Here is a 25,786-nt window from a genome sequence, read left to right as displayed (position 1 = left end):
ACTTACGATTCTGTATGACTCTCTGCATCTTACAGTACACTGTCAAAACCTGTGGAGCTCCACCTGGCAACATGCTGTAAATTCTATAATGCACAGCTCGAGGCTTTAACTTAATCTGTGATTGCTAAATGCGACAGTTTATACAGAGAACAAACACCCTGCTAAAACTAACAGAAGGGTGCGAGAAAAGCCAATCAATTATTCGCATTGGTTCAAGCTAAAAGCATTCTTGGAAAAACAGGCAGTTTGGTAGACAATTTTCCCCTTTGCAACATTGTATGCGGACTTGGTACCGTACCTCGGAAACCTGGGGCCTGCAGGGGCTTGGTTCCAAGTTCTGTGTGGGGCATGTTATGCTGCTGTAGCTTCCTTTTTGCTTCCAGGACAGGGTTTTCAAACTGTGTTCTTCTATTTATGTGGCTAAAAAATAAAATTTCAAATTAGGAGAACAGTGGGGCAAAGTCCTTTAAGAGAACATACGTGTGGCTCTATGGAGAGAGCGTGATTAAGGGCCATTTTATCTGATTACCGTCAAGTGCCTCGCCCAGCATATGGTCAGGTCTTTGCTGGGCTTGGCCTGTGGACAACAGACATTTCTGTGACAAAAGCAGAGTTCTCAATGGTTCTGTTATATTTTATGGTACTTAAATTATGCATGATTCAGTGAAAAGAACTAGAATGCACACTTGCTTTCTGGTCTATGGAGATGAATGTGATGCAACAAATAAACGTAAACTGTGGACTACAGTTAATTGTGCTGTTAACTGAGATATTAGGATTTAAGGCATGATTTTGATTACTGAATCATTATATAGATATTTCTCTTTACTTTCTGGTATACTGGAGTAACAGCGAAATACCTGAAATCTCTAACATGTAATCCAGCTGTCTTTATCTCTGATAATAATTGAATAGCCTTTATCTTCCATCCCTGTCATTGTAAAAACCTTGTGACTAACCTTTTTCCTACCCAGTTATCCAATTTTTCAACTTTAGAGTCTTGCAATCACTAAAGACAGCCCCTAACATTTATTAATAAAGGAACTCGGGTCAGCCCATAACTAACCCACCCCAGTCCAAAGTAATCTAGAAACCCAAGACTGGATCTAACCAAAATGGGGCCACCATTTTCCTACATATGTTCTATGACTGAGCGTGTAATCAGTCTGCACATGCTCGATAAGTAGATCACCTCTAGTCACATCATCTGGGGCCACTGTGCTCATTATCCTAAATCCTGCCCATCTTCTCTCTAATAAAACTATCAGAATTGCTGCAGTTCAGGGAGACAGATTTTGAGCGACTAGGCCATCTGCTCTCCTACTACGTGCCTAGTAATAAAATCTTTCTCTCTTTGAAACCCTGGTATCTCAGGAATTGGTTATTGAACACATCAGGCAAAAGAATCCACAGCCTTTATCCAGTCACAGTACAATTATAATAATATTTCTCCATCAATTGTAACAAAAGCACCACATTAATGCAAAGTATTAATAACAGGAAAAACTGCCTGTGAGGAGGGGTCAAATAAATGAATAAACTTTACAGTGAATGGTGTTGCAAACTCCTTATATTAAACAAGACAACCTAAGGTAAATTCACTGATAGAGTATAGTAACCAGAGTCCACATTTACTGTGATTTTTTTAGATAGACCTGGATTGAAGGGCTGGGATCCAAGAGGAAGTATTCATAAGGTTATTTATGGAAGTTACAGAATGCCTATGTAGGATGGTTGAGGCTGAAGCAAATTAAAAACAGAATATTCACATTCTAAATAGTGAGATGGTAGGCTTGGAGATATCAGACATAGAAGTGGCTTGAAATAACTCTGGCCCAGCTAACTAAGGGCACAGAATATTAAAAACACTGTGAACTCCTGTATAACATGTTTTTTTCCTTGTCTGTGGAGAGGCAGGACAGACAACCCTACCTAGTAGCAGTTCCTGTGTTGCTTTTTCTCTAAGATATAAATGTCTCATGAGAGGGCTGGAGATTTTGATTTTGTATTTTTCTTTTTTTGTACAAACAGAAATAGCATTATGGTACAAAAGCTTGAAGGGGAGGTTTAGAAGAGGAGTTAATGATTACTGAGTGTTTAACTTTGTCAGGTATTATATATAATTTTCCTCAATTAAGCCTCACAACAACCTAGTCTTGAATTACCATTTTAAGCTCCATGAGATTGACGCATAGAGAATCTGAATGACTGGCCCTAAATCACCTGCCTAATAAGTGGAAACCTGAGAATTGAACCTTTCTATGTATCAATTACTTCTCTTGTCTACACACCTTCTCTTTTCAATGTATGATTTCACACTGGCAACTGCATACACTTTTAATGAGTGTGTGTTGCACACACATACTTACAAATCATTCTAAAAGTACACATCAGAAAAGAAAAGAAAGGAAGTAAAAGAACAGACTCTCAACAACCAACTTCATAGTTTTATAAATCAGACAATTCCTGGTGACACATAAACATGATAAAATTACTGCAGTATCTAAGTATTTCCTCGTGGGAGGTGCGGATGGGGTTGGGGAGAGACAGGCTAGCTGCCTGAAGCACAGACTCTGGAGTCAATCAGTCCTGAATTCAAATTCAGCTCTATCGTTTGATTAGCTTTGTGATCTTAGGCCAGTTACTAAACCTGAGCCTCAGTGTCTTCTTTTGCAAAAGGGATATAATATCGCTTTCCTCCTAGGGTTTTTGTGACAATGAAATGAAATAATGAATGTCAGCGCAAGGTTTCAAGCTTAGATGTGCTCAGTAACTAGGGGCAGCTGTTAGCATTATCCCCACCCTCACCATCCTCTCGATCACCACAATCCTCATTAGGAACCCAGAGGAAGAGCTTTATTGGAGGATCCTAACAGCCCTGGGACCCTGCTCTAATGCTGCCTCTGGGCTTAGTCTCTGGCACTGTTCTAGGAAGAAGGATGCTTACAACCAAGCTCTTTGGTAATGAAACTTACCTGGATGCGGTTTAAGGTAAACCCATCTTATGTAAAATTATCTTCCATTGGAAGTAAAGTGCTACAGTGACCAAAGGAATCACCATGAGCCACGGTGGGCAGTGAGCTACTGCATGTGAGTTTTCAAACTTCTTTGTCCCCAAACACTGATGGTGCCATTTTACTTCTATTTTGAAGGTTATAGTTTGAAGCCTTTCTTCCCTTTTAAACCCTTTTCATATAACTAAAACCATTGGGACCTTCCTGTTGCCTGAAGAAATATTATTCCTGACTGTACCTGTACTTATATCTGTAAGTACTGAGTAGCACTCTTTCTTTGGACGTACCTGGAGCTGCACTGATAGGTAAAGCCCTATCCCATCCTCTTATCTTTGCATGTGAGATTCAGTAAATCAATGATGCTGAATCTGAAGCAGGACAGACTGGGTTTGAATTGACATCTTGGGCAGATTACCAAACTCTCTAAGCATCAATATCTTCATTCAGAAAAAAGAGACATTAATATCTACTTATTAGTGTTGCTGTGATAAGAGAAATAATGCTTGCAAAGCACTGATGCATAGAAAGACCTCACAATTGCAAGCTATAGTTTTCTTTATCATCATTATTATGTGTTTAATATTATTACCATTATTATCATCATTATTATAATTCTTTTCTCATCCATCTGGCTAACTCGTTTCCTAACCTCTCCCGTCAAAATTCCCAGGCTGCACCGTAGTCTTTCCCCTTCGCTTGCATAATACCGCGAATGGACCTCTCTCATAGCAGATTTATTTAGTTATTTTCTTATCCCCTGCCTCCTCATAAAGAGAATTTGAGGCTATTTTAAAGAACAACAATAACAAGACAACAACAAAGAAATTAAATGTGGAAGTCAAGGTGAAGTTGGTTTAATCTAGACGGGAAGCTAATAGACAAGATTGATAATATAGGGTTCTTTTTGTTTACTACAGACAGGTTGTAAATTAGCTTTGAGCTTTCAAGGTACTAATACAAAGGGAGAGCAAAATCTGTTACACTGTCCAGATGATTTTAAGATAAACCCAAGCCAGTTTTCCAGAAGGACATAGTATTCCTGTTACTAAGACTAATGAGAAATTTCTCCTTGGTTATTGGATGAAGAATTTTCTGAGATAGAGTATATAACATTCTATAATGTATTTCACAATAATGAATTCCATGGTTTATAGTAATCATGTCATATTGCATTTTAATGATTGATTTTCATGTTTATTTCCTTCCCTAGACTGTGTTCCTTGTTGACAGGGTCCATGTATGTATAAATTTTTGTTACATGATTAAATGATAAGTGTATGTTTTAAAACTTTTGTTTTCAAGTATTTAAGTTAATGATTTCATGAAATCATCAAAAAAAGCATACAAGTACCAAGTGCTAAAGCCTCAGCTTTCCTCATTTCTTATCTCTTCTATGTCTGTTTTGTCAGGTCATTGTTCATATCCGTAATTCTATCCTTAGAAAATACAAGGATACTTCTAGTATACAAGGACTTTTGGGCATACATTTACATCAAGAAAACTAAGGCACAACTGGGTACCTCTAACTTCCTATCTGCATGCAATTATTTTCTGAGAAAAGTAAGTGTGTAGCCACCTGCTGTATGGATACTATGTTGAAAATACTCCATTCACCATCAAAGTGAATTTCAAAAGTTCACAGAAAATGAAAACATCAATGTCTAGTCTGGTACTCAAATAGTGGAAGCTGGGTATGGCTTTACTACCCTAAGCTAATTGCTGTAGAACATACACATTGTCACAGATGAAGTCATTCATTTAAAACTCTTACAATGCTCCCAAGCACTATAAGGCCTATCACAAAGAAATGTGATTGTGCCTGAATAGGGAAGCCTTGTCTTCTTGAGCTTCCAGAATGAATAGTTTCAAGTCCTTTTAGCAAGGATTTGGGGGTCCTACAATGTGTACAAAGGATATGAATGATAAATACTATCATCCTCATTCTTTTAGCTCTGTGAGATAACTACAAGCTATTTCAGAACAAGAGCCTGGGACGCTACCAAGAGTTCTTTCTCTTTAATTGTATTTAGTCGACTGCCATATTTTGCTAAGAGAATCTTTAGGTGTTAAGAGCTAAGGGAATAAAAGCCATATGAAGTGGTAACATCTTAACAACTCCATTTCCTCTTAACAGAAGAGAATTATTACTAAAATGAGATGTTTCCTTGTTGAAATGGCAAAGGGGTTAGGATATTCAAGGATGAAATTCCATTCCCTTCTCTCTTTGCCCCTATATTCACCTACCTGCAGTTTAAGTCTCTCCTTTCACCAAAGAATGGACATTTCATATGTGGCAGTGGTTTGTAATTCTGGCTGCACTTGAGAAGCTTTAAAAACACACAGAAAACTCAGGCCCCAGCCTTGATCAACTGAATCAGGATTCCAGAGTGGGCACAGACATTGGCATTTTTTTCTGAGTTTCCCAGGTCTTTGCAATGTGCAGCTAGTGCTGTGATCCCCTGAGTTAGAAGTTGCGAAAGTGGAAATGTAGTTGAATCAGGGGTTTTTTGCCTGATAAGATTTATGCAGAAGTCTCTTTTTCTGCATGTAGCCTTTGGGGGTACTAGGAAATGCTATTTTGCTACAGAAGAGAGGAATGCTGCCATCAGACATTTTAGGCATGCACAGAGGGAAGGAAATATTTGCACCTGTTTGGATGAGCTACACTAACACAGGTGGTATCAGGTCAGTGTTCTGTTTGCCTATCACTTTCTTTACTGGAGTGAAGGAATGGAGGAAGCAGGAGGGCAGTCAGGTATCCTGAGCCTATCAGTATGTGTCTGCTGGGGGTCACATCTCTGCCCATCATAGCCAGTTCTTCCTCTGAATTCCAGCCAGTGCACTCCCTGCTTTGCTTCTCCTGGGTTGCTGGAAAACGGTACTTTTAGTACATGGTCATGAATGATCCCTTTTGTATTCACTGGCCACTAGCCCAGCATCTTGATTTTGGGTGACAGTTTAGAAAAGGAATTGTGAGTCTATGTGCAGGACAGAAGAGAGCAGCTTTCGAGTGGAGAGTGTGTCCAAAGTGACCAAGGTGGCTACAATTTATTACTCCAAATCATAAGGTAATCAGTTCTCAATAAATATTTGTAGAAGCAAGGCATGGGTAGAGCCAGGCAGACCTGGAGGGCAATTGATCTCCCTGTTTTTCAGTTTCACTCGCCCATAAGGTATGCATCGGAACAGTCAGAGCTAGATGGGAAATTTAGGGCCAGCTTACGTGATGCAGCCAGTCTGCATTTTGGTGAAGACTCATGGAATCTTTCAAAACAGAAAATCTTTCAAGACATTTTAGTGATAGAGAAAAAGTCATCCCACTTTTGGTTATGAAACATTTGGATCTGAGGAGCTGCTAACTTAGCATCTGCTAGAAATATGCTCATAAAAGAAAAGCCTGATAGGGACAAAATATGGAGCACAAAGGTGGCAGCTGCTTAGTACTGGGAGTGGGAAGACTGGCTAAGGATTTGGGATTGCAGCTCAGTAAGTCACCCCTTCTATGCAGGCCTGCTCCTTTGGGGGCTTCCTGCAGGCAATCAGAGGTGTGAATTTCGCACCTCTGGGAAATCCCTAGGCTGTATCTGATCCCAGGTGCAGCTCCCATATATCTGCACGGTCTGGGGAGTCTGGACCCCTTGCCAGCAGCTGCATTAGCAGCTAAAAACATTCATTGCACTCCCCCTACCTACATTTTATTCATTTTTTTACATGCCTTGAGAAGACTATAAAGTATCCTTTACTGAGTTTGGAAAATGGAATAAAAACTACTTCATGCTTTAGAAACTAAGAGAGGATATTAACCCTAGGGGGCCTTCTGGGGCCAACACTCTTCATGGAAGGAACTTGGTCACTGCTGCCACACTGTTGGTGTTCACTTTCCAGCTCCACCACATTCTAGGTGTGTGACGGCGTGCTCAGAATGTCCCCTCCTTGTGCTCCATGCATTTTCATCTGTACAGTTGGGCTAAAAAATCCCCATGTCATAAAGCTGTTGTGAGTATTAAATGAGTTAAAATGAGTAAACCACTTAGGAACAGTACCTGGCTTTTGGTAAGTATTCAATAAATGCCTGCTGTCATGATTCATCAAAGATCTGTCTTTCCAATACTCTTTGCTAGGCACAATGCTAGCGAGTGCGGGAAGGGACAAAGATCAATCAGACATGCAGTCTATTAGGGGAGATGAACAGGAACATAAAAAATTACAATATAAAACAGGGTGGATATAATACAACGTATGCCCTACAGTTCTTGGAAAAGTTGAATTTTAAATGTACTAGTTTAAAACCTAATGTTTTAAACACATTTTATTTTAAAGTATGAGCCTTGGATAAATGGAAGAATTGAATTTTACTTGGAGGTTTTTTTTTAACAGAATAATTGAATCTTGCCTCTTGAAAGATTTCTTCCCAATTCTAACACTTAAGTGATAATTTTATTTCTATAAATGTCCATTCATTATTCCCTTCTAGACCCGAGGGGAATGTAAGTTTGCTTTGTGAATGTGAGTGGGAAAATTGAGTCGTTCATATATTACTTTTTCCTCTGTTCCGAGACATGAGGTGTCTATTTTGGGTATACAGTGTCTAGGTGAGACATGGAATCGCAGCTGACTGAGAAGAGTATTCATATACTGCTGCTGAAACTCTCACAGCTAAGCAATCTATCCTCGACACAAAGTTGAACTTCCCAAAATGTGGGTATGTTTTCAGATAAATGGGTTTTCTCCCCACCCTTAGCAGTAGTACTAAATTATTTCATTAAGATATTGACCTGCAATGTGTATTTTATGTGTAAGAGGGATTCATCACTAAACCATTACTATTCACTAATTATGGAAAACAGTGTTTTATTATTCCACAGTAATGGCCTTGTACATTATCAATCATGTCATGACGTCCCCAAGACCTAAAAGATACACAGACTTAATTTCACAGTTACCACACATACATCTAAAGATGTTTCCTTCTCATTCCCATAAAACATTTCTTTTAAATGTTTCTGCTGAATGCAAGACAAGGTCATTGCCAGCAAAGGCATTTCTAACCTTTTGCTTCTAGATCAAGTGAAAGTAGTGACTTACAAAGCTAGAGATGGATAGAGTTCCCTAGAGGGAAATTAAAAGACTATACTATTTCAAGATCTTTCTGTATTAGAGACAAGACTAATAAGTACTCTTCCACTGGTGTCTGCAACCTTGACTGGAGGCTTAGGTTCTTGAAGTCTCATATCTAAATTCATCAGTTCATCAGTGTGCAAGATACTGGAGATACAAAAATGAATCTGCCACAACCATTTCATCAAAAGGGCTCATACTCTGGGGGTCGTGGGGTGGTGGTGGATATACACAGTTGGGTGATTCACCATCTGGTTTATCCAAGACTAAACAGTTTCCTATGATGTATGGCTTTCAGTTTTAAAACCTGGACAGTCCCAGTTAAACTGGGATGAACTGGACACCCTGTAATAGACCAGAAAAGTAAAGCACAAAGTAAAAAGTGCTGAAATTGAGGTCGGCACAAAGTGATTACACAAAGGAAGAAATGACAATTTAGGCTGACTGTTCAGCAATAACCTCACAAAGGGAATGACACAAGAAAATTCTTGAAGGATGGATGCATTTTGGCAGAAGGGGACGAGGGTACTGTAGGAAGAGAGTAGCATGTAGAAAGGTGTTCTGGAATAGTGGGCTCTGGAGCTGGAACATAGGGCGGCACAGACTTGGTGAGTGGTATGGAGTAAAGGGTGAGTGGGGTGTGTATGGGGGGGAGAAGGTGTGGGGAGGGGATGGGAGGCTTCAAGTCTGGAAAAATGTTAAGTCATGGAACTAGGTCTTGGTTTGTCTGAAAATCGAATATGACTTATTTTTCTTCCTTTATGACCTTAATCTCATGGAGAGCTACAGCTTTGCAAATCTCCATCTTGGAGGATATGTCTTATATCTGAACTTGGGAGGATTGTAAAATGAGCTTCACTGTATCAACCAAATAGGAGAGTTATGCGCTGGCTAGAAATCTGAATAACGTCAGCACCAGTTACTGGTTGCCTCCAATGTACTAGGCATTGTGCTTGCCCGGGTGGGTGCGGGTACGGGGTGAAGATGAATATGAGAGATGAGTACGAAGAATCAAATAGTCCAGGGAAATACACAATTCAGTTATCAGGGAGGGATGAGAAGAGTTTAAATATTCTATGTTGTACTGTATCGCTATTTCTCCAATTTTTATGAGATGTTAAAATGTGAAGTAGCCGTGTAACTTAAGTCCACCAACTCCCCCCACCCCAAAATGTTTAGAGCCTTAAGTATTATATACCTGTGTATCCATATTCACTCACACATAGTGATGCAGACATGCATGGTCAAGGGTGGAGGCGTGACTCCAAGGGGAGTCAGAGAATTACCAAGGACATTCAGAGGTATAAGGACTCGTAAAGCCAACATCACTGATATCTGGGATTATCCAAGAAGGAGGGAGAGGGACGAAACTAGGGACAAGAGGGTGGCAGAGTTGAGAGTCAACAGGACATGAACAGCATTCCAACTTCCTATACTACCAGGATACCCCAGGTTTCCAAGGCCAATATTCAGAGGCAAGAAAAAGATAAAATCGGATTATCTTTAACCACTGGGTCTTAATGATTGCCCCGACCGGGAGGGGTGGTGGTGGAGGAATCAAATATATAGCTATTCCTTTTAGAAAACAAAACAAAATAAAGATAACACTTTCGATACTTTTGGGTTTTAGGGAGAAAAGAATCTATTGCTTGTTTACTTAGAATCTTCACAGAATCTTTCAATACTTTGTTATTAATAAGTGACAGTGGGATCTGGGTGTGGATGGGGCTATAACTCTGAGAAGACAAGAACCTTTGGAATACGGGAAAGGCATGGGGAAAAGGAGTGAGAGTGGAGAAAAAGATTCAGCAGAGCCAAGAGCAAAGAAAGGTAGCAATAAGTTGCTTCATTGTTGCTTTTAATAGACAGTTATTCTGGGACAAGTATTGTTGCGAGTTTTATACATTTACCATGCTATATCTAAAATTCAGCCATTACTAGAAGATTGAAGCTTCATATAGATTAGATGATAGTCTCTTGTTACTCTAATGGGGGATGTATTTTCAGATAACTTGTCTACTTCTTTCCATAACACATATACGGGATGGTTAATTTTATGCTCTCACGTTGGGCTGAGCTTGTATCTTTCATCCTGAAGCTCTAAGTAAAGATGAAAGGTGCAATACTAGATATTTCAGAAGAACATTGCACTCTGTACATTTAAAAAAATGTACAAAATTTTAGTTCCTGCTCAGATTAAATTTTAATAGATGCTACAACTTGTGGAAAGAGCTGTCTGAAGAACGAATGCCCGCCTTGCAAATACAGTAATAGAGGGAGAATGGGCATAGTAGAGTGGGATAAGAATTAATATGTATCAGGTAAATACTATATGCCAAACCCTCAGCTAAACACCTTATGTGTTTTAATTCATCTCCCTAGAGAGGTTAAACAACTTTCTACAGTTCTCACAGGAAGGGGCAGATGCATAAATTAAATCCTGTTCTCTGTAGTGCGAAAGTCCAACAGCATTAATTTATCTGGTTCTATGCAAATAAACTCTTACCTTTCAAGTTAAATTACATATGTACATCTAGGCATGTGTTATGTTTGGTAATCTGTAATATACTTCGGTCAGGTGGTTCTCAATTTCTTTTTATCAGTTTACATTGTGAAACTGGAAAGCTACCCCATTTTAAATTACCTGTTGTTTTTTTGAAGAAAGACTCTGAACACAGTGAATATTTTTTTATTTATTTGATTACTTTGTTTTTTGAAAGAACCCAGTGATCATGAGCATAAAAACAGGGACTGAATGTATTCCACTAGAAATGTGTGTGTATGTGTGTGTGTGCTGCATATGAAAGAAGTGGGAAATGAGATGGCATTAACAGAATGACAAAAGGATCAGGAGACCTGGCTTTGTGTAATATGGTTTCCAAACCAGACAGTTCTCCTTCAAGGGATGCTTTTCAGCTTCCCTTAGGGCTAGTCCTGGTGCTAATTTCCTGAACACTTTGCCCTTACTAACTTTAAAAGCCGTAAAAGGACAATGGCTCTGGCAATCATGATCATGAAAATAAGTTGATTCTGCACTAGCAAGCATTTGCGAATAGGAGCAAAGTTGTATGTGACTGAGAGTGGGTGGGTAGTCAGCAATAACAAAACAACGTGTGTCTTTGTCTCTCTCAAATCTGAAAGGACCCTCTGAGTTGTACATCCTATTCAGATCTGCTGCTGTTCAATGATGCAAAAAGAAATGGAATAGGCAAATGTGTTGCTCACTCATAAGAAATTCCTTATATGGTAACATGGTGGAATGCTGTGTGCTGGTGAGGATCCTGGCCCGGACACTCACAGAAAGGTCATCTGTCAGGGGTGGACTTCTCACTCTGTGTGCATTATATTGACCAGCATACCCTGAGTACCAGACCTTGAGAAATAAAAGCACAGGGGAGCTTCCTTCACTTTCTGGTATCCTAAATCTCATATATATCTCTTAGGTCTCCCAAAAGGAAAACTCTGTAAGCTGAGCCTGAGTTTTCATTCTCACCTAGATTGAGCCCAAACCAGCATGTTGGGTTTAAGCTATGTTAAATCTACTACTATCTACCTCTTAAAATTCCCCTAATATCTCTGAACTGCAACTGTCTCATCAGTAAATGCCCTAATTCAACTTAGAGGACTGTTCTGAAGAACAAGCAAGATATCAAAGTTTTGAAAGTTTTTAAGATGAACATTATATAAATTAAGTGGCTTGTAACATTACTGTAATATTAGAGTCTGGATGACAAGTGTAAATTAAATATAGACAGCATAAAGGCTCTGCCTGCTATTGCCTACCATTGCTTTACTAGCTCAGTGGCCTTGGGTACATGACTATGCTTCCTTAAATTCACTTTTATTGTCTGTAAAATGAGAATAATGGTATTTGCCATAAAATATGGTAGTGATGATTAAATGAGTTATGTCAAGTTTGTAACACATACCAAGTGCTTAATAAAAGGTAGCTGTTAATATTTTTTCCAGGACTGGACTAACAGCTATTAAGTAAGGAGCTCCCCCTTGGATATAGAATTTACATATGAGGTCAAGGTCTCAAAATAAATTACTAAGTAATACTACAGAAAAATGAAAAGCAATCATTCTTATCATTTATCTATCTGAAAAGATATTCATATTTTTGACACCTAATCAAAACTGGTGAGAGTGGAGAAAGAAGAGAATGAGGGGATATTGCCAACCTTCATATATTAGTATTGTGCTTGATGTAAATTTGAACTAAGACATTTATATCATAGCAAACTCAACAAATAGTGTTTAGTAAGCTTTCAAACTCTAACGATGAGTTTCTTCTAGACTAAATTAATGCAAAACAAATTTTATTGTTGTAGCTCAACAATTAGCCTTTCTTTTGCTTTAGGAGATACAGTTAACCTTCTCAGCCACAAAACAGAATGTTTACTTTTTTTCCTGACAATTTTAAAGTTCATCTTCCTTAGACCTTAAGCATGTGACGGTAGATAATAAAAATTGTGGTGATTCACTCATTTTTTTACATAATTAGCTGAGACTATTGTAATATAATTTCATTTAGCTAAATATGAGGTCCTCCATTAAGTACTAACAATAAATAATGACTAACCTGACCACTTGATGGAAAACAATTTTACCTTCACATATATTCAGTTTTGACAGAAATATAGTTCTTCCCTGTTTGTTTATAAACTTAACTTTCTGCCCTTTTAATGATAATCTTAACATCAGTCTCATGGCTTTAGGTATTGAGTACATTTCTATTATGTTCCTATTCTTTTTCCATCGCTTGGTAAGGAGGCCCTATTATAATATCCCACCCTTTTAAGGAAGGCTTCTTTCCATAGCACTATATGATGGGATTGTTGGAATCATTAAAATGCAATAAAAGAAAGGTATATGCTGCTCTCTAGCCAAACAAAAAGGAGCTATTGAAAGAAAATGCTTTCTAAATTTTAAATGTTCTTTGATCAGCAACCATAATGGGAAAATAATGAGGCTTAATATAGGAAAATGACCAAATTTATCCTTATTAACACAAGGTGCAGCGGATATTCCCTGAACCAGAAGTGACCCAAGCAATCACCTAATCCACACCACTCATTTCACAGATGGAAGCCAGGGAGGTTAAGTGTGATTCTGTATTAGCCTGTAAATTAAAAATCATAGATGCAGAAAAGGACGAACTATGACTAACACTGTGGTCTGTGGTCCATGACACATGAAAGGAATTTGGAAAAACATCACCTGCACATACAAAAAGAGACAAAATTATAGTTCTTCTTGGGGAAGGGGCATTACATTCTGTCTTGTAAGGGGGACCATCCTCTGTTCTGCTTAATAATATAGTATCTAAAGAATAACATCATTCTCCTGTTTCCTTAGTTTGCCCAAGTTCCCTCCTGCCTCGTACTAGTTGTCCTCTGAGGTGAATGTGATTCTCATTATGTATCTATTAAAGATGGTGTGTATCTACTAAAGAGGCATCCTATAGCACTTCCACTTATGTGTCTATTAAATACATAAAAACCCAAATGCCAGCCAAATACTTCAATTCCAGGAACAGAGTTCTTTCCCAACTCCAAGGGATAAAAAAGAAAGCCAGCTGTTGGTTCAGTGTATCAGTCTCCAATGCCATATAACCCTGAGGGATTTTTAGGATAATTTTGACTCACCAGTTTCCACTTCATTCACTAACTTTAGACCTTAATCCAGTCTAAGACTTGACTCCAAAATATGTGAGGATACAGACTGATAGCATGAAACAATCTCTATTTCTGGCACAAGAAACAGCATGTTTAATCTAGAAGAGAGATTAAACTTATCTACAAATATATATATATATAAATTATATTTATATTTATAAATATAACTAAACTATAAAACTAGCTTTTCACAAATAACAGAAAAATAATGATTATCTACTTGTTGCATAACACTGAAATACTTCCTTGGGGAGAGGGAAGCAGGATTGCCTGGTGGAACTGTCTCTGAGTTGCCTGGCAGCGAGCTGCCTGGGGCAAGTCCCCTCCAACAGGAGAGACTGTGCACAGCCTCGACCTCCCACAGGTCTTGAAGTCCTCTCAGTGCAGGAACGACGCACTCTGCACAGCTCATATTCAACTCGAAAAGGCTGACTGCAACTCTTTGAGCAAACCCAAGTTCAGACTGTCCTTCCAATCTTTGCAAGGCCATTCTCAATTCCCAGGGTAGTTGGATGGAGTAGAAGAAGAGACATGGTCTTTCTCTGGTAGCACATGGCATGGTATTTCCCACTGTGACCACTCCTGCCTCTCTCCATGGGATACAAGGACTCAGGGACTCTGTCTCACATTGCCGTGTCTGTGTTTTTAAGTTTCCTGCAGTCTGTGCTACGAAGTGTACATCTGAGTGTTTGCCTATGACCAACCTCTCCAAATGTTCCTAAACAAGAGCCCGTTTTGGCTTATTAGAGTCATGAGAAATGTTTAAAGGTAAACCTAAAAAAGTTGGGGCTTATGGTACATTTACCTTTATTCGGGTATATAGTCTCAAAGAAAAATTGATGCTGGAATAGCAAGTCCTTTGTCTTTTGTTACTGACGTCAAGATGAAAGAAAATAATGTGTTAGAATTCTCATAATTTTTTTAAAGCTAATATTTGCATATGACTATGACATCATCGTGAATCTTTCACTGTAATTTTTAAAAGCCTACCTGCAATTAAACCAATTTAAACCTCTGGGTGTCTAAATCATTCTTTATTTGGAACCAGAAGTTTTGTTAAATAAGGTATAAATAAAATCAAACAGTTGGTAATGAAAGTGTATTTAATTAGAGTCGAGTTTTCTTCCCTTTCCTTTGAAAAGAATTTCAGGGGTGGAGGAGGGTGACAAGAATAAAGAACAAATGCTCACCATATTAGAATGAAGAAGCAATGGTGAAATGTCTCATGAAAGGAGGAAATGATCTCTAACCTCAGGTAAGGGGTGGGATATACCTAGATCTTGACTCCATCATAGTGGTGAGATGGGAGATTGGACATGAGACTTCATATTGATTGAAAAGATCATGGTTTAAAACATTTGTGGACACTAGCGTGGGGAGTAAAAGGAAATTGTAAGCCTTTCATCTGATCTCTGGGTGAACAGTAGGAAAATAAATTAATAGCCAGTTGAGTTTTATAAAATATCGATGATAGTACAGAGAAGGGAGTAGGAATTACCAACTAGAAACTATGAGAAATAGCAACGTAGTATAAAAAGCATGTGTGTGGAGGTAGGAGATCCCACATTTATTATTGGTATCTTAGGAATTCATATATCTTAGAAGGAACTCATAGCTCTTATTATTTGCTTTCTCCAGGCTGAATAAAGTGATGCCACAAACTATGAAACTGTCCTGGGTCAGCCAAAAGGAGATGAAAAGATAAATATATCAATTGTTAGCAAAAAAAGAGCTGATCGCAGTTTAGTCAGAGATAGAACACCCAATTTTTGTCGATATCCTTGTTTCTTTTGTTCAATCGCAAAGTTAACTGATTTATGCTTATTTAAGGTCTGAAAATACTTTGCAAAGTATAAACCTGAACAGACAGACACATTAATATAGAAACATAGTTACTCTATTGAGAGGTCCCTCCCTATCCTTCTTAGTTGACAGGGCATTCTAACAGCTTCAGCCTTATTAGCCATATACCTAACTTAACTCATTTAACGGCTCAGAAATTTGGTTTCCTCATCTGCAATATTGTGACTCTGTAAATGGATCATCTGGGATAATGGGTATGAAAGCACGTTAGAAGTTAAAATGGTATCATATTTCTATTTCCATTATTATGATCACAAATAATCAGCTATTTAAGATGATGCATACCTACTATAACTAGTATGACAAATTAACTTCTTTAGGAACTACTCTGAAACCTCAACTCTTTTGGAGCCACAGACGCATCACACTCTGCCTCTTCGATTTCAGTAGGTGTATAGGATTATCACTGATTCTGAAGAAACACTGTTCTTACTCAATGTGGCACATTCTAACCATGAGATTGAGTTGTATATCTCTGATTTTCCAAATCAGTTTCCCTTAGAATTATTCACTTTTTGGGACACACAATGATCATAAGAAAATCGAGTTGAAAAGAGAGGCCTTATCCATGTTTTGGGGATACTCAAGATAAAAATAACTAACATTTATTGAGCACTTACTATAAAACTGTGTTAAGTGCTGAACGCCAGCTCTGGCATAAGGACTGCCTAAATTCAGTCTGGCTCCACTATTTAGTACTTGTGAAAGCTATCTGTATCTCTGTTTCCTAATCTATAAAATGGGGATAATAAGACTACAAACCTAATAGAGTTTGGGGGGAGACTAAATGACTTAGTACATGTAAAGCACTTTGAAGAATACCTTGCACACAGTAAGCACTCAATTAAAAGAATTCTTTATTGTCCCTTCCTCCCTTCCCCTCTCTACTTCCCATTCCCTCCTCCTCTGCAACCTGCCTGTCCAAGGTCTCACAGCTGGGAAACTGTCAAGCCAGCTCAACATCCGATATTCTTGGTCACTAAGTGGCAACAGTTGATATGTACAAATGCTATTTATAGGATTTAGACTTTACCTGAGCACAGAAGGCTACTGAGCAACTTCACCTACAATGTCAGCTCAGCTTAACATCTGATACTACATAAATTTGTAAGCTGGGCAAAGGGTTTCTTTTATTAAATAAGCATCAAAAGGTTTTCTAGAGTCTGAATACTGAAGAAAAATGGAAACTGAAAAATTAAGTTTGGGATAGGAAAATTTTTCTTTAAGAACAAGTAAGATTTTAAAAGGATGTTCTTATCTTCTTATTTCTAATTGGAATTGTTCTCCATTCATACTGACTTTTAAAAATTCTGAAGTTAGGAAGTTTTATCTTGGCAAACTCAGAAAATCAGTAAAAGGCATGGAAAAGAGAAACATTTTTGAATTCTTAAGGTAGGATTTGAGTTAAAATTTTCTCTAACTACTTCTAACTTGCTACATCAAGATGATTTTTTACCATTAACCATGAAATGAATGTGATTTTCTTTTTACATTTCATGTTACATTGAGGATATTATGCAGCATTTTTCATACTTTCTGGAATTGTACGCAAGGAACATTTTATAGTAGCAGATGTGTGACATCACATGAAAAACTTGTAAAACCTTTTCATGAAAATCACATCTGTCAGTCCCCACTATAATTTTGACTGTAGTTATGTGGTTTGCTTCTCTCTCTGTGCCAGAGGGGCAGCTTTGCATGAAAGCTGTCCCAGGAAATTCTTCTGGATTAGCTAGTTAAGCAAATTGTGTAACTGCCATTAAACCCAAAATGTACCCAGCAGACATAATTTCACAAAAGGAGAGAAAAAAACATATTTGTACAAAAGTCACAGCTGTTCAACTCTATAGTTTGCACTTTTTTCATTAAATGTTTTTTTCCTCTCTTTATGAACAGTGACAGTTTTATTTCTAGTTAGCAGCTTCAGAACTTGTTAACATGTTAAGTGCTGCACTATCATGGATTAGGTGTATGTCAGGAGAAATTAGGCTAAATTCTTTCTGCTGCTACACAGAATAAAAGCATGGCCAGTTTTGGACTGTCTGCCAATGAAAGAAGAAAAGACGTTGACTAGGGCTCAATGTATTCTGAAATACAAAACTGTGTGGCTGCCTCTACTGCCCTAAGCAAGTCCCAACATCCTTATATTTAGGTGCTTATGGTAAGTTTTCTTATTCTTGCAGGTGTTTCTCCTGATGGTCACTCTGAAGTGGTGGGCAGTGGAGTGGGTGTCTGGGTAGGTGTTGGCGCACAAGCCCATCTCACAGGGCTGTGTGTGCCAGCATGACCACCCACTGGGGGGGGGTGTCCCTGCTGTGACACTGTACCGGAGGGCATCCAGGGAGGAGATGATATGGAAGAGGCCCGTCATTCTTCTTGAGTGAGGAGCCTCAGGGGCTCATTTGGAGTGGTGTGGACTGAAAGGGTTTAGTGTACGGGCTCTGTAGTCAGACTGCCGGGGTCTGCATTTTGGCCTCTCCCGTTCTAATGCATGATACCGGGTAAGTAACTTCTTTAGCCAGGGTTTCCTCATCTGTAAACTTAGGACAATTATATCTGCCATTATCACTATAGAGAGGATTATAAATGTGATGAGGAGTTTTGAGCACTTAACCCAGTTCAGACCACATACTGGATACTCAATGAGTATTAACTATTTTGATGATATGAAGATGGTTTTTCTGACTTCTAACTCTACTGCACTTGAGATCCTAAAACTGAATTGGCAGGGAACAGAATTATGGTACAGTACGATAGAGTCAGTTATAGTGGTCAAAACGTGTTCAATCCAGGTTTTTCCGTTTCAAGCTGTGTGAACCCTTTCCTGCTGCTGATTGCTGGAATTCCTATCTGCCTTTCTGCTGCTGACAGGGAAATAGTGTGTTTGTGCAACTGTGCCAAAGGCACAACACCGATTTCAATCTGACATGCCCTGCTGATGACAGACAGCACACTCTGCAAATTCTCCTGCTCCCAGTTGTCGGTCTATTTGAAGAGAGTGGCTGACTGCTAAGCTATACCTCTCCTGTACTTGTATAGTCTTTTTGCCAATGGGAAGAAAAGTGAAACGTTTTCCAAATTCTGTAATTACCACCCCTAATAATGTAAATGATTAATGTGATTAAACCTCAAAAATGAGACATCTACATAGAATAAATTATCCATCATCATTAATACAAATCAGTGGGTCAACATTCTTTACTACATATTTACAATGAATATTACACTTGCTTTATTACACTATTATTATTATTACGAACTAAAATACAGGGTTCTTTAAGATACTGACATTAATGTTAATGCTGCAATTGCAAACAGGATCTTAATCTAGGCAGTTTAAATTTTAGATTTATGAAATCTATACTGGAGAAGTTGATACTGCAACTTAACTTATATATTTACTGCTTTTTTTCCATATAATTAATTCTAAGGAATTAGGTGACTTTATTGGTCAACAAAAATATGCTACAGCTGAAAATGATGGCTAACTCTATGTTCACATATGTATTTATACATCTTCCAAAAACAAGATTATGATTCAGAACAAAGATAAACTCTGTGAAAATAATGGCGTAATGGCATATCAGATTCACCAGTTTTTGAACAATCCAAAAAACCTTGCAGATAGGTATATTCCAATTTAAATATTGTTTTGATGGGATTTAGTCCTCTTTCTGAGTAATGTCTACAAATATAGACTAAATTGAGTTATTGTAATTATGTTGATGAATTTTTACAAAAGATGTTTCTAAGAAATATTGGAATATAATTCTATACAAAATTATCTGTTAGTTTGAATTATCTATTTGTTCCATTTTTCAGCATGGCCTTTTACATGCACGTGATTATTGATATTGCTATATCTAATGGAATAATATAATTGAGATAAATTCATGACAAATAGTCGCTATGGATGCAACTAGAGGAAAGTTAAGGTATTCTTACCTTCTATGACCTATATATGTATGACCTCAAAATCAAATGAAATCTAAAACTATTGGCTATGTTAGTTAGCCTTATCTGATTATATGTGACATAACTGGCTAAATTATTACTTTTGAAATAAGACTATGGCTATGTCACTTTGAAAAATAAAGTAAAGAAATATAGTGGGACATTAATTCAAGAAAAGACACATAAAAAGAAAACCACTTTCTCTGGAAATATAATGATAATGAAGACAATTTTTTTTAACGTTACAGTCAGGGTGGGCCATGGTGGCTCAGCAGGCAGAGTTCTCGCCTGCCAGGCAGGAGACCCGGGTTTGATTCCCAGTGCCTGCCCATGCAAAATAAATAAATAAATAAATAAAAATAAAGCTATAGTCAATGTCCAATTCAACAAGTAACTATAAGGGGTCAACCAACAGTTGCTCTTTACTTGGAGAGCACGCATTCCAATAATAAGGAAAGGAGAAAGAATTGCTCTGACATGTAAGAGCCTCCCCTTTATGATAGATAATAAAGGCAGAGATAAAAGACTTATTAGCTATTCTTTCCCCACACTAGAAGTTTCCTTGATAGGAGCCGATAAGTTGGAAGACCAAGCAGGAAGACTTCGAGTAGGTTGGGATCAGTAAACCATGACCTGTAGGCCAAATTCTGCCAGTTGCTTGTTTTTATAAATACATGTTTACTGAAACACACCCATGCCTATTATCTATGTTTCCTTTTGAGATATAACAACAAAGATGAGCAGTTGTAACAGATACCATATGACCCCCCTACCCCCCCAAAGATTTACTAACTGGCCTTTATGGAAAGAATTTGCTGACAACTGGGTTAAGGAAAAAGTTCTTGTTCAATGAATTCTTCAATGAAATGTCAAACCTGGTATGTCGTATACTTCAGTTCCCTTTCCTTACATAGAACTACTTTGGATTTCAGATGAAATAGACTTAGGCAATTACAGTCTGATTCAGTGAATTAAGATAAGCCAGCATTCACTGGCAATACTTTGTGTTAACAAATTAATCCAACAACTGCAATTATATTATTATTAAGGCATATATGTGTTGAGATTGATTCTCAATTTAATGGGGCCTAGAGGCTTTATGATTATTAAATTATTTCCCTTGATTTGTGCAATTCGACACACTTTCATGTATTTATTTTACTTTTTTTCAGTCAATTGCATGTCCATGTAAATTAGAGCATTAGATACTATGTTAGAAGATTCCATGGAGCAAATGAGCATGAATTCATCTTTACTGTGAATCCAGAAATGATTGACTGTGGTGATAAAATTGGGGATTTTCCAAATAAGAATGGTGGGTCAAAGTTTTCAAGATGAGTGCTCATGAGGGAGAGGCTCAAGGTTAGGGAACACAGAGGTCTTACTCATCTCTATATCCACAGTGCAAAAAAAGTTTTGACACCTGGTAAAAGCTCAATATCTATTTGAATGTTGTTACAAAAAAAAAAATAGCAATAAAGCCATCAATGTGTAACCTTCATTATCTAGATTGATATTAATCAACAGAAAATGGTGAGAGAAAACAGCATTAGATGCAGATAAATAATGTTTAAGTCTTTTGTTTTCCAATCTCTGCATTTCTTGGGAAGTATATTTCCCCTAAAGAATGTTGTGTTATTTGTTATTCACCCAAATAACATTTGCAACATTCCAGAACAGGTAAGAACAAAAAAATTGTTTTTCTCTATCACAAGAGAAGGCTCTGGGAAAAATAAATCACATATATAACTTTCGTAAATTATATTACTTGATTTTCCTAAGGATAAATGTGCATATTATCTAATCTCTAATAGACTCTTTATTCTAAATAAAAGGATTCATAGAGGGGATAATTTATACTATACTACCTAGTTTAAGGGAATGCAACCTTCAGTAAGTAAAAATAAAAATAAAATCTATAGGAACAATACTGTTGATTTGAAATGAGGTCTTAATAAAAAAATCTACATTTTATTTCTTCTTTCAATTGGAAAGCAGGGTTGCTTCATTTAATTGATTTCAGAATCTGGTTTAATAGAACATTTTTGCACAACCAGTCAGCTCCCAACATTGTTACTGCAAAATGAAGGGCATTTACTTTGATATCTTTAATTATCACTTATTTAGAGGACAGTTTGAAACACACTTTTCCAATTGGTGTTATAGAATCATGAGTCAAAGGAAAGGAGGGACAATCTAGCCAGTTGGAGAGGCAAGACACAGTAAGCTGGTGCTGCTAGAGTCTTTGTGGATACTTCAAAGTAAGATGAAAGGGAAATAAAGGGCCTGTTAGCCGCAAACTATCAATAAATGAAATATTAGCACAATTGCACAACATATTAATAAATTAATATCACATGTATGGACTTACTCAACATAATAAGTGCCATATATGGGGTCATCGATTTTTTCCCAGCCATATGGAAGCTCTGAAAAACAAAGAGTTATTTCTTTTAGTAAATAAAGAATAGAAATCACAATTTCTAGTAAAAAGTAATAAAATTTAATTGCTCATAGATTGCAGAAACAATCTACCAAAGTAGAATAAAGCATTCAGAGTCAGCACCAAATTTCAGAAACATATTATAAGAGCTATAAGAAGCACTGACGAAAATTGGCAGTTACAACACAGAGCTCTCTTCTTTGCAGATACACTGCCGGGTCTAGGGGCTTCTCCCTTGCCAAGCAGCAGTATGGCGCGGCATCATGCTATCACCACTCAAGGCAATACAGGAGGCAAATCACTTTTCTGAACATCCACACAGCTCTCTTATTTGCATTGTTAAAAGGAGCATTTGAGGATTAAGATGTTTCCTAACTGTATTTTTTTTGTAACTGTATTTTTGAGAATAGTAGATTGTTCCTGATGACAGAAACAAAACATTATAAATTCTCATTTGATGTCCTGCTATCCAGGAAGGTTTGCTTACTGTTCTCTCCATGTGTGTCAGAATTTGGATGTTGCCAATATACTCTCTGGCACTTTTTATATGCAGCCTAAAATTCTAAATATACTCTCCTTGACAATATGGATCACATTTCCAATTGTCCATGGTTAATTTTAATAGACATATATATTTAGAAAATCAACAATAACCATAAATGCTATTATAGATAAAAACATGTTCTTTGAAAACTAGGCTTTGCTGCATAATACTGTTTTCCAAATACAATTATAACCTCTAGAGATATGAAGAATGAAAACAATCATGATGAAGTACTGATATTTTTTCTTGATGGATATTAATTTTTATACATTAATATTTGAATTTGAAATCTAAAATGCATTGATGTGCTTTAAATAATGTATTTAAATGAAATTTAAAGTTATCTTATTATCAGAGTAATATATTTTCTATATTCAAAGAATAGTTGTTAAAAAAAATAGGATTACATGCAATCCTACCATCCAGAGATAACTCCTATTAAGATTTTGGTGAATATCCTTCAAATATATATATGCAAACATTTTTTTCAGAAATTATATACTATAGTATCTATTTTTGTAGGCTAAAGTTCTACTTAACAAGATATCAAAGGCAATATCACTTTTAGGAGTAGTGGTCTGTGGTATAGCTATAGCCTGAGTAATTCAACCAATTTTCTATTATTGAACATTTAGGACTTTCCAGTTTTTGCCTGATATATATAATCTTTGCTGACTTTTCTTAAACATAAATCTTTGGTGATTTTCTTAATTATTTATTAATGATGAATTCCTAGAAGTAGAATTTTTGAATTAAAGGGCATGTACCTTTTTATGACTTTTGAAACATATCACCAAATTGCCACCTTCTTACTAACAAAAGTACCAATTTATATTTTCAATAGAAATGTATGACAGACTGTGTTTTACTATAACATCAAATCAAATCCAGGACCATGATTCCTCGCCCCAAAGTCTTAGGGACAGATGCATTTTGGAATTCAGAATTTTTCAGATTTTAGAGCACTAACATGATGCAAATGCCTTCTGTTCCATAACACCCCTAGCAAAGGTTAAGTTTTGCGGCCAATTAAGTTACAAAAGCCAATTTTCAGAGTTTTTTGGATTTGGGATATACATACAAGGGACTGAAGATCATTCTTTTAAAAATCAGCTAAATTGATTTTAAAATGGCAATTCATAGTTATTTTAATTTACTTCTCCTGGTTTTCTACTGAAATTGAACATTTTTCATTTGTTTGCCTTTTGGCCAAAATATTTTTCTCATTTTCTTATCAATTCACAAGAGTTCTTTATTTATCAAGGATATTTTTGCTTTATCATATATATTGAAAATATTTTTTTAAGAGTTTCTTGTTTAACTTAAATTTTCTAGTGCTTCTTTTTTAAAATATAAAGTCTAGATTATAATTTTGGTTAGTGGTTCTTAAATTGGGCATCTATTAATAAACGTATAACACCAAGTTAAAGAGTACCTTAAGAAATCTTTTTTTTGTTTTCAGAATAAGAGTGACTCTTTAGTGAATATGTACTATGGGCTAGAAACTGATGGGCTTTCCTTGTACTTACCCATTTTATCCTTACAACAACTCAAGATTCAAATCTCAGTGCTCTGTTTCCAGTGATATTAACTAATTTGAATTTAGATACTCTATTTAACACAGCAAAAACAACACAATTTAGATTAAAGGGAAAAAAAAGATGGTTTTGCCAAACCCCATAAGATATTGGGAATTTGCTAACTAAATAGGAAAATGCATTTGACAGATATCTATTGATATCACAGATATTAATTGTCGTGATTCAGTACATGGATTCATATTTATAATAGGTTTAATATCTGTTATTGTGAATAATGAATACAATAATATGTAAAACAATTATATTCTATAGCACATAGAGTAAAAGTCTAACATGGTTAGTTTATGTAGGCTACTAGTCCCACTTCTTAACAACAATATTATACAGAACTATTTCATGGTCAAAATTTTAAAATTATCTTTGACAATATAAAATATTTCATCGTTTATTCCTTACCTTTTACATGTATATTACTAATTCTAAGGAATGTATCTCAGAAATACAGATACATTGATATTTACCTTGTCAGATTTGAAATGCCAAAGGCCCTGGGAACAGTTTATTTCATACTTTCCCACTTGCTATCATAAAATACTCATCAAAATTTATGAGGCGTCTGATTTGCTTTTCATAGGATACCAATATAGTTTGCTTATTTGCCTGCTCTTTTTCATATTTCCTAAATAAATCATTAATTCATACTGAAACAAAATTATATGTTATAAATATTTGTAATTTAAGGTAAACTATTAGTGGCCCTACATTCACACTTTGAGACAAAATGAAACACTATAGCTCTAACCTTCTGTCATAAGGCGTGGTTATTCATTTCATTTTTAAATTTGCAAGGGATTGGTAGGTGAGAGGTAACAAGAAACTAGAGGGCCACAGTTGCTCAGCAGGCAAGAATGCTTGCCTGCCATGCCAGAGGAATCGGGTTCGATTCCCGGTGCCTGCCCATGTAAAAAAAAAAAAGAAACTAGATACACATACATTGCTTCATTTGTAAATGTAGCAAAATTATTGTAAATATCTAGAACCAATGTTTAAAAAGGTATGTTTTACATACGAAGATATGTATGTGTGTATGTGTGTTTATGCTTGTGTTACAAAAGTGTACATGCATAAATATATTCAATATATATAAATTAATTCCCATCTATGACATCTTTCTTAAAAAGCAAAGAACAATCTAAACTATAATACTAATAAAAACTACAATGTCACAGGTATTTCTTTACTCATGGAAAGGTAAGTCATAACTTTGTTAAGATTATAACCTGAAGAGTGGATACCGTCTAGATGATGAAAAGTTAGGAAAATTAAGAAAGTTAAGAATATTCTTTCACATGAAAAAATAAGCTGTTTGGATTTGAACTGCGATTTTTACAAAACCAACTGCTTCTTGTTTAAATTAAGTTAACAAATGAGAAAAGGAATTGTCAATTTTGTACTATTTGTCCAATCATGCAAGCGTATTGCTTGGAGCTCTTGGGTCCTGAGTTATTTCGAATGCTGTATTCAACAATACCTGGGAAATTTTCAGATGATTAAGGTCACACTGACGAAAGAATAACATATCCTACACAAAAGAAGAAAATAAACACTTGAGATCAGCAAGGTTAATG

At 36.6% G+C, this 25,786-nt stretch overlaps 1 protein-coding gene across 6 annotated transcripts in view; it reads right to left on the bottom strand.

The window, feature by feature from the left end:
* The window catches only part of MAGI2 (membrane associated guanylate kinase, WW and PDZ domain containing 2), a 1,430,555-nt gene that overhangs the window by 298,276 nt on the left and 1,106,493 nt on the right, over positions 1-25,786 (bottom strand). For all 6 annotated transcript variants that reach the window (XM_077153531.1, XM_077153591.1, XM_077153676.1 and 3 more), the window contains exons 7-8: positions 22,002-22,059; positions 299-420 (exon numbers count right to left, since the gene is read on the bottom strand). In XM_077153531.1, the coding sequence (XP_077009646.1) occupies positions 299-420; positions 22,002-22,059 (180 nt within the window). The remainder of the gene's footprint in view (positions 1-298; positions 421-22,001; positions 22,060-25,786) is intronic.

The sequence above is a fragment of the Tamandua tetradactyla genome, chromosome 1 (assembly GCF_023851605.1).
Source record: "Tamandua tetradactyla isolate mTamTet1 chromosome 1, mTamTet1.pri, whole genome shotgun sequence".
NCBI classification, from domain to species: Eukaryota; Metazoa; Chordata; class Mammalia; order Pilosa; family Myrmecophagidae; genus Tamandua; species Tamandua tetradactyla.
Note: the sequence above shows the minus strand (reverse complement) of the source record. Positions and strands in the feature narration are given on the sequence as shown.